The sequence below is a fragment of the Phoenix dactylifera genome, chromosome 5, assembly GCF_009389715.1.
Source record: "Phoenix dactylifera cultivar Barhee BC4 chromosome 5, palm_55x_up_171113_PBpolish2nd_filt_p, whole genome shotgun sequence".
Taxonomy (NCBI): domain Eukaryota; kingdom Viridiplantae; phylum Streptophyta; class Magnoliopsida; order Arecales; family Arecaceae; genus Phoenix; species Phoenix dactylifera.
Window position 1 is genome coordinate 1,897,539 of NC_052396.1, and position 10,335 is coordinate 1,907,873.

The following is a 10,335-nucleotide window of genomic DNA, read 5'->3' on the forward strand; positions in this document are numbered from 1 at the left end:
TATAGATATAAAAATATAATTTTTTTCATAAATTATGCGTATTATATAGAAAACAACGAAGAAAACAATCAATTCCGGTTGTCTTAAAACTACCATTGACACTAAATTCCAATATTTTGGGATTAGGGATGATAAAGGATTTGCTCACGATAGAAAGAGATGGAGTGGATAATGTGAAGAGATGGTAGAAAAAATAAAATTTTAAAAAAATAAAAATAAAAAAAGATTGAGGTACATTGAGACAATCATAGCAATAAAGCGTATAACAACGATTATTCTATAACTAATTGATCATCAATGTTAAAGCTATATTTCACCGTAGAAGTCGGAGAGAGGATGAGATTGAGAATCCATTTACAACAATAGCCGTTAATAATAGTCATTATCTACCGAAATGTGTTCCTACTTAAATTGAGATTATCATTTTGGATCATGATAATATATACATAGCTACGTGCTACTTATATTAGTCATAACCAATAAAAAACCTAGCAAATTATTACATTTGCAACTAAAGTTTTCTGTGACATCATGATTCCATTACAATGGCGTCAACAGTTATTATTTGCCTGTGCTTGCCTAGATTCGAATTATTTGAAAATAAACTAATAAACGAGTTTAAATTTAAAAAATATCAGGTGAATTACGTATGCAGCAAATCAAGGCAGCTATGCCGGTAGCATAACAACCGTTGTAATAGAGTAATGACCAGATAACGGTCACTGGTTACATTACCGTTAAGCATACGTCAAGTATAACGGACTCCTGTAAAACCATTACAACGGCCGTTATCTAAAAGCTTGGCTCATGTGGGTGAGAATCTTGTTTCTGGAACCTTCATCTTCCCCAGACCAGGAACCACCATAATAGGAACTGCCTTCATTGATCCTCCTAAAATCTCGTGGTCTTTTCTATTTCCTTGGCCCCAAGAAACTCACCGGCATCGACCCCAATTTGGCGAGCGACCTCCGAGAACCTCAGCGACTCCTCTGCCCCTAGGGGATTCCCTCGCTCCCTCTCGGCTCTTGGTCAACAGAGAAGAGCTCCTTCCATCGATTTCCAAGAATCCAGAGACGATGGTCAGTTATTTCACTCGATTACTCCTTTAAATCCTTCTTCGTTTTTTCTGTTATTCGTTTTCTGTGATTTGATTTGATGGATGTGGAATCTTTTCTTTGGGTTTTACCATGGGCTTTGGCAAGGCATTTGGTCCCAAATCTTGATAGGTCATTCTCTGATCCATTAAGCCGGTCCCATATGGATGGCGCGAGTCTTGATGATCAAAGTCGGTGCTTTTATCTTTTCGTGGTTATTGGTGGCGCTTCTTGCTTATTAGCAATTGTTCAAATAGATGAAGTCCAGATCTTGCTCTCATACCCTTTATTGCCTTTTTATTTGACAAATACTTTTGATAAAAGAATGCCTTTTTGAAACCATTGAGTTGATACATAAATGCGGAATCTCGTTTAGGGATGTCGAATTTGGGTAATCAGGTCTTTGGAACCGATGATGAGATGTAGCATTTCCATGGCCGAGAAGTTCTCTGAATGTATAAACATACTATTAGGAAGAATGCGCTGAGTATCTATGCAATGCCCTTGGGTTACTATTAAAATATCAGTGTTTGACATATTAATTTTAACGAACAAGATGTTTGTGCAGCTTTTTGTTGATCTGCAGAAAAATCAATTCATATAAAAATGCCTGATTCAGGCAATAATGTGTTAAAGATTGGCAGTGTGATGATTTACTTGCACTAAGTATTGATGTGATACCCTTAGATTTTAGTAGCTGGCATTATTCACTCAGGGTGGCGCATCTGCTTTGAAATTTCCTTGGAAACTCATCGCTGCACCCCCTTCTCAAGCATTTCCTATTAAAATTTTTTTATATGAGAGTTTGGTTCCCTATATGTGCGCTCCTGCATCAGCAGCTGCTTCTGGTAACTAAACCTCAGACTAGTGTCCTAGTATTAGGAAGCCTCGCTATCATGTCTGCAAGCATTGTAGAAATAGGGGGTAAAATATCTCCATTGATAACATGTAACTTAGGAGGAGATCATGACAAGTAAAGAGAAACATCTGTCTGTTCGCATGATATGGTTTTTCTGGTTTCCTACCTTGTCATCTCTACCTTCAAATGGCCATCTAGCTTGTGTGCAGGCGTCTATCTTGCCTTGTTGCCTTTACGCATTGAGGATTGATGTTGGGTTCAAAGGCAGCTGCAGAAAGTTCTTCAAATTTATTGACAAACTTTCATCCATCAAACTAGTCTTATATAGATTGGATAAGGCTTGTTAAAGTGGAAAATCAACCTTCTTCAACATAAAGATCCAGTACTTTGACTTAGTGTTCACCAATAATTCTGGCAACGGTGTTTGTGTTGTTGCAAACCTGAAACAACATAAAGGAGATAAGGCTAACGTCATTGATCCCCATTGTTGCTCTAATAAATTGTGTTTCCCTATATTTTTGTGATAGTTTTGCAAGAATTATATTTTAAAGTTCTGTATTAGGCTTAGGCTTTTCTTTGTGTATGTCAGCACTCACTAAGGCTACAACTGGACACCAGATAGTTAACATGACTTTATTTCTCCCTTCTCCATGAAATAAAATCAACTGGATTAGGCTGCTTCTTGGGGCATTGTCCACTTAAGTTTAACGTGCTATTTTGAGCTCTAATTTGGCTGGTTAAACTGCTAACCCAGCCCAAGCCATCACCTAACCTGCATCCAAACAGGGCCTAAGCTTATAGTGGTAAATAACAAATCAACTAAAAACTTCACCTATTAAAGTCGCATACATATTAGACTCGTTTTCTCCCTGTAAACTTAATATGGATGATGAATTCATAATTACATAGGCGAAACTTGAAATATATAGTGTTTACGGATTTGTCAACTTTTGGTTCTCTTTTTTGGCCTATTTGAAAGTAGATTATTGTCAACATATTCCATGTGTGGCACGGGGATGTAATGCGACATTTTATAATCTTTCTTCTTTTTATACTTGATTTATAAATATTTACACAGATAAATTTTGACAAGTGAGAGCGTAACAGGATAAAGTTGATTGTTTCAAAGGAGCACAATCTTTGCCTTCAGTAATTCATGTCATATTTTGTATTCTGCTTTAGTAGAATATTGGTCATATCTTTGTTTTATTTTGTGAAACATGTCCTTCGCAGTAGAAAATTCGTGTTCCTGTTTCCTGTAATAGATAACTTGTTTTTTATTAGGTTGAACTATTTTGCATCACATCCTATTGAGAGTAATTCTTTCTTTTGTTTTCTTCTGTTTTTATTGTCTAACTAGGCTGCAAAACTTCTTGCCAACTTAATTATAATGGGTTCTGGAATATTGGGAAGGGCTGTATTGCAAGCGTATCGCAAAGCAATTGAGAGTAAGTTTGTTTTTTCCTCCTCTTCTCCATGCTTTTGGATATTTGTAGTTTATGCTATCATCATTCTTCTTATTTTAGTATAAATAAAGAAAGTAAATACATACCTTTTCAATTTATTGGTTCTAGGTATATATTAAAAAAGAAAGCACTTTTTCAAATACTCTGAGCCAGTTTGTGTGATTGAACACAATAGTAATTGACAAGTATATATACATTTTTTAAGTCTCATTATAACTTTGTAATCATGATTTTTAAGCCTATATCTCATATATCAGAAGTTAGCTTCATATATCCTTATATCACCTTTGTATTCTTCAAACTTTGCAATCTATATCATCTCAAACCATGACATATAAATTCTTGCAGCATTCTTTTAGGTTTTCTTTGGTCTTTCTCATCATCTTTTTGAGCTTGGCTGCAAAGCCAACCCCTCTTTTTTTTTCATGCAGAAATCTTTTGCTTGATTGCATATGTCAAACCAGCAAATGGTTTCTGGTCTCAATTATTTATTTTGGTGTGACTTGTTTGTAATTCTTCTTTTCGGTGGATGGTACTAGAGATCATCATCTCTGGTGAATCTCTTTGTTTTAGCTCTCATTGATTTGGAGATCTAGTCTCTAGGCCTGTCTTGGCCCATTTTCAGTCCTTTACCTCACCGTTACTCATCTTATCTTATCCTTTCTCTTCCTCATAACTATGGCTGCCCTTCATGTTCTTCTTGCTCCTACCTTCCCCTCTTTTTTACTCTTGAAGCCCCACTTTATTTTGTATGGACGGACCATATAGGTTTTTGCTCAGATTTGCATGATCTTAATCATAACCCGCTCTTAAACCCATTTCCTTTGTCCTATTTGTCAGCCACTCAAAAACCCCCTATCTTCTCTTTTTAGCCTTTTCTCGGTCACTTCTATTTTGTTGGCTTTTTTGTTTTATCTTCTTTTGAGCCCTTTTTCTCTTTAGAGAGCTTTGCTTGGAGTTCATCTTTTGGATATTACCTATGAGTCAGCCTATGTGTTATGCATTTGCTATTCTCTTATCCATTTCATCATGCCTATCTATATTTGCAAATTGCTAACAACTATTTGGTACTAACTTCATTACATGTACATTCAAACTGGGTATATTGATTACCTTGGATTGCCTCATTACTCATTAGGTTTGCATCATTTCACAATTGTATACTTTAATGCTGAATAAATCATGAATATGGTCCCAAGTAATAAATGCCCAAGTTTCCTTCGGTAACTTTTAGGTGAATTAATTTTTCATGAGCATGTGATTTGGATCGTAAGCGTTATTTTAGCCTCCAACAAATGATTGTTTTGCATTTTTTTGGGTGTTTTGGGGTGGGGGGGGGGGGGGGTGGCACGATCTTGAATAAGCACTCATACAAATGATATATGGATCCTTCCCAGTAGCCTTGTTGCCCTTGTAGATTGTAGATTTGACACTTTAAACAGAACCCCCATGCTTTCTCTTCCGTCATGATGATGTCAAGTTACCTATCTTGTGTGTGGCTCCATGTGAAGACACTTTATGCAATGGTGTTAGTTAGTGATGTGGCAACAAGCCAAAATGGTTGATGAACTTTACCCTCTTACCACCTGGGGGTTGGTGCTATAGGGAAGTGATGATGCTTATCCCATACCCAGCACTCTCAACACAGGCTCATGATACATGCGAAATTATGGGTCAGGTGATGCAGCAGGCATGGGTGAAGGGGTGATTTGATTGCCAGAATTACAATTCGAAAAATGGCACACAAATAGAAGCAAAGTAGAAGAATTTTTCCTTCGGCGAAGAAAATTTTCTTAAAGAAATTTTTATTAACTCAAAAGACAGCCTCATACAATACATTAGATGCATATATAGGACATGACCACTAACCTTAACTCAGGCATATAACTTGTATCCATGCACTTCATATTAGCTTGGAGTTCGCTCCAAGCAATATAACCATTCTTACTGTATCATGTCAATCCCACAAGCCTCTAACCTTAACTCAGGCATTAAATCCGATACAGAATCATATTTGAAATAGGATTCAATAATAAGAAAATATGCTAGAATTATTTTACTATAAATATAGAAATTTGGCTAAAATTTGATGTCATCTCCAATAGAAAATCCATAGAAAAATCCGGTGAAAACTTCCAAATCAAATCAAATATTTGCATGTTAAAGTCTTCATCTGTAAATCGGCTGGCTTTTGCGAAGCTTGGTATGGGCCAGCTGGTTATAATACTTGCTGATTGCACCATGCACTGCATCATCGGTCCATATGCTGTCGTGTTAGTTAGGTCCAGATGTAGCATGTGCCCACCTCTTGGTTGTAGGACTTGACCACTAGTATCCACTACTCCCTACCCCTATGGCCAATGAGAAGGTGTCCTAGCATATAGCTTGTGACTAGTAGTTGCACATGGACAGCATCCTTCCTATGTTTATGTAAATATAGGGAAAAAAAAAGATCCCGACGAGGGCATAAGGGGCATGATGACTTGACGTCATCCTCACCTTCCTCCGGCTTATCACCGGCATAGCGTCTTTATTATGGTCGTTTCATTCTGTCCCCGGTTAGTTAGCGAGCTCCTAACTAACCTAGCGAACGGAACACGGAATTCCACATGATTGCAAAATGGGATCCAACTGAAAGCAAATGCAAGCACAGCCTACAAGTTCATATTTGATGCATTCTAGGGTAAAACCAAGTAGGTTATCAGGCAAACATATAACAATAATGCATACCAACAAACACTAGACAATATATAGGTTGAGCCCATAAGTCTGAAAAAAAAGTACTTATCAGCAATCTCATGAGTACTTTTGAGTATGTAGTTAACCTCCCAAAACTTTATAACAAATCCAAATTTCTACCAAAGTTTTGTAGGGTAACTAATCCCACATAATGCCATGGGGTTTTTCAATATCATAGCCTAATATTTCACAAAGCATGCATGTAATGGTGCAACGATTTAGAACTATCAACCATGAAGTTAGGCCCTTGTGTAAATGTATCTGAACACAAAAGAACTAACAATTATGCAAGCTCCATCTTTTTTAGAGTAACCAGGCAGATCTCAGATTAGGCTTTATCATATAAGCAAGAAACCATTTTAATTACAACACAAGGAACTACCATGATCCGGGGCAGCTAATAACCTAATGCCTAAGCTAGAGAGCACAAATAATTTAAAATTGTAGATGTTCAATCTGTGCCACAATAACATGAATATCACCCATGGACTTTATTTTAGATGGAATTATCCATTTTAATTGCAAAAGGAGGCACAATCATTTTAGAAGGGAGCAAATAAGCTCAAGCAAAGTAATCAAAACACAAAAACATCTCATGCATCTATAGATTTGGATTAGACATCCATTTTGGAAAAAATTAACCATTCTAATCATCAGAAAGAGCCACAACCATGATATAGTGCAGCAAAAATGCATAAATGTGGCCAGTAACCATGATACTTTGTTTGAGAGGAATGCTCAGCATGGGAGCTTCTACCTTCAGTCAAAGGTTCACAGGGATAAAGAATGTTTAGAAGCTATCTACCAACAGAACAGTCCGGCAAATTCTTGAGATCCAAGTACCTGTCTACTGGTCTGAAAGCAGCTTTTGCTGTTCTAGTTCTATACACTAGTTTTTCCCCATATTATTTCTGAAATTATAGCTTGTATATATACAAATGTTCTCATATCTCAAGATGCTTTAGCGTAACTTGCCAGTTGATGTAAAGTTGCTTAATTGCAAAAGGAGGCACAATCATTTTAGAAGGGAGCAAATAAGCTCAAGCAAAGTAATCAAAACACAAAAACATCTCAATATTTTCCATCTTCCATTATTTTCACATGCATCTATAGATTTGGATTAGACGTCCATTTTGGAAAAAATTAACCATTATAATCATCAGAAAGAGCCACAACCATGATATAGTGCAGCAAAAATGCATAAATGTGGCCGGTAACCAATACATATTCCAAAGAATGTAATTTTTCACTGAAAAAACTTTGTAAATCTAGCTCTGCAAGCGCAAAACCTTCAATAGATGCAAGCATCCATGATAAGATCCATATAGAATAGCTGCAATATTTTCCGAGATCAAATTGTTCGGACTAAAAACCCAGCATAGAATCCATATATCTCCATATATGAGATCAACCACCTCATAATAGGGTGTAGGGTATGCATGCTGGAGAGTAAGGAGGTGGCTTAGCTGGGCTAGTGGATGTCTCAAGGTGTTGCTCCTTGGGAAGGAACTGTCACCGGAGTAGATGACTATGAAGACAGAGTAGAGGATGACCACAAAGGAGGCCTAAGCGAATAGCCCATGCTAGATTTCTAACCGGTAGCAGCTTACCGACCCTATGGTGCTCACCAGAGCATGGATGATGGGAGGAGATGCCATGCAAGAAGAAGAGAGATAGGAGGAGAGGAAGGCGGTGAGGAGAAGGTGAAGATATAAGCCCACCTGAACCTCCCATACCCAATAATGATAGCTGATGGCAAAAGCATAATTATGTGGAATAGGATTCCGTCCAGTTCCGCATCACAAATCTAACCCAATTGGTGGAATAGTTTTATGCCATGAGATGGGAAGATGGCCCCCCTCCCGCTGCATTACTCTATTCTGGGGGTTCTAGAAGAGTGTTTGTTATAATAAGTGGGGGATGGTGAGGGATATCCTTCACTTATTCAGCATTACTCAATTCCGGGGGGGTCAAGAAGAGTGTTTGGCACGATAAGTGGGGGATGCCAGGGGATATCTCCCACTTATTCTACATCCAAATACTACCTAGAAGATAAGTTTGTTTTCAACATCTTTCATGGAGTCAACATCTTTGGACTTAGCAAAAACCTCTTGTTCACGTATCATTGCCGCATTGTCATGCAAAACTCTAGTTTATATTTGTTTTATTCATTTAACTTGGAAGTTTTTGTTGGCTCCTTAGTTCCTTTCATTATCTTACTTGTTTTGAATAATTTTGTGGTGTGTTGTGCTATAAATGTGTCCATATTGGATTATTTGTTCTTATGTCTTTAAGACTTGGCACTTGCTAATTCCATGCTTTTATGGTGGCTTTTTAGTTTATCAACTTTTGCTACTTTTTTATTCTATGGACGTAGCTCTTGTTTTAAGTTAGAAAACTTTTCCTTACGAAGGAATCATAGCTTTGAAGTAGTATTTAAATTCCAATCCAAGGTATTTGGATGGAACTAGTGCAATCCCATGTTCCAGCTTCGATGATTTGGTGAAACCAATGAACCTTTCTATGCCTTTGGCAAGGCATCAAGTGCTCTCTCTCTCTCCCTCCCTTTATGTATATTTATGCATTGTAACCATGCAAGTATGTATACAAGGTTTTAAATCTCATGGGACTGGGTTGTCGTGGTTTTTCCGTGGAATGGAATGTGTTGCTGTCCCCGTTTCGCCCCGACACTTGGAATGGGGGATATCCCAGGATGTGTTAATATGGATGCTGGGACAACGACGGTCCGTTCCCGATGCTTGGTCTTGGCATCCTAGGATTTGAAACCATATATATATATATTTATATATATATGAAAGCTCCCAATCTACTTCCTAAGGAAAGTAATTCACAGAGTACTCACTGAGTTATTATTTATATGATTAATTATTTTCTGATCTGCATTCTTTCACTTTGTCATATTCTAGCTCTGTGACACTAAAATTATGGATACATCCTCTGGGATGGTCAGAGGGAACAAATTTTACTTTAAACCGAGTTATCTACCTTCTAAATTTAAGCCCAAGAATACATATATGTCCTACATAACTTATATTCCTGTTTCTGTAGATGCCAACAAAACTGGTGTTGCACAAGAAACCATTAATAATATTCGCAGAGCAAGCCGAGCTATGACTGAACAGGAAGCCAGGCAGATCCTAGGAATCCCTGAGCATGCAACATGGGAAGAAGTCATGCAGGTTCTTCCACCCTCTTAAAGATTTTCTTCCCCATTTGTTGTAATTAGCCATGAGTTTTGTATGCTATTTATGCAGTGTATATAATTGTTTTACGGACTCGATAACAGTAGCTTAATGTTATACGTGCAGAAGTATGATACTTTGTTTGAGAGGAATGCTCAGCATGGGAGCTTCTACCTTCAGTCAAAGGTTCACAGGGCTAAAGAATGTTTAGAAGCTATCTACCAACAGAACAGTCCGGCAAATTCTTGAGATCCAAGTACCTGTCTACTAGTCTGAAAGCAGCTTTTGCTGTTCTGGTTCTATACAGTAGTTTTTACCCATATTATTTCTGAAATTGTAGCTTGTATATATACAAATGTTCTCATATCTCAAGATGCTTTAGCGTAACTTGCCAATTGATGTAAAGTTGATAAAAGAAGAGCAAATTCCTATGGAGTAAGATTAATAAATCGATTAAAAATTCAAGGTGTAGAGCTTGTGTTGTTTTCTTCTACCTTCTCCACCCCACAAACTTCCTCTCTGATCATCATTTTGTTATTCCTCCTTCAAAGGTCAGTCTTCCATAACCTAGTAACATGCAGGACCCAAAACTTTAATCCATTACACCCGGAAGACTGTTTCTAACAGGTTCAACTATATCAAAGTACTGCCACCAATCACGCACCATTCGATTCAGCAGGAATATGGTAGCAGGATTGGTGTCACATATGAGTTTGGTAGTGTCAGCTGGACTCTGCTTATTGCTCAGCCAATCACTGACTTCTATGTCTGCAGATAAATTGATAAGGCCAACGGTAGATGATCTATATCTTAATACATACAAAATTAGAGAGTTCCTATTCAGGTTGGTTGCTATACACTGCAAGTGGAGTGTTTTCCCCATCGAATCAGTTAGGGCCGCCAAGCGTTCTTGTTTTCTTTTTCTCTTCTTTTCTTCCCCACCGCCATCTCTCAGAAAGCGGCCGTTGTTAATT

At 37.6% G+C, this 10,335-nt stretch overlaps 1 protein-coding gene across 1 annotated transcript; it reads left to right on the plus strand.

The window, feature by feature from the left end:
• The first annotated feature begins 801 nt into the window (after nt 1-801).
• Nucleotides 802-9,832, plus strand: LOC103703956 (mitochondrial import inner membrane translocase subunit PAM16 like 2-like). The gene is made up of 4 exons (XM_008787047.3): nt 802-1,079; nt 3,314-3,401; nt 9,228-9,358; nt 9,488-9,832. Exons 1-4 carry the CDS (start codon nt 1,077-1,079, stop codon nt 9,608-9,610), a joined length of 345 nt encoding a protein of 114 aa, XP_008785269.1. The 5' UTR covers nt 802-1,076; the 3' UTR covers nt 9,611-9,832.
• The last annotated feature ends 503 nt before the right edge of the window (nt 9,833-10,335 follow it).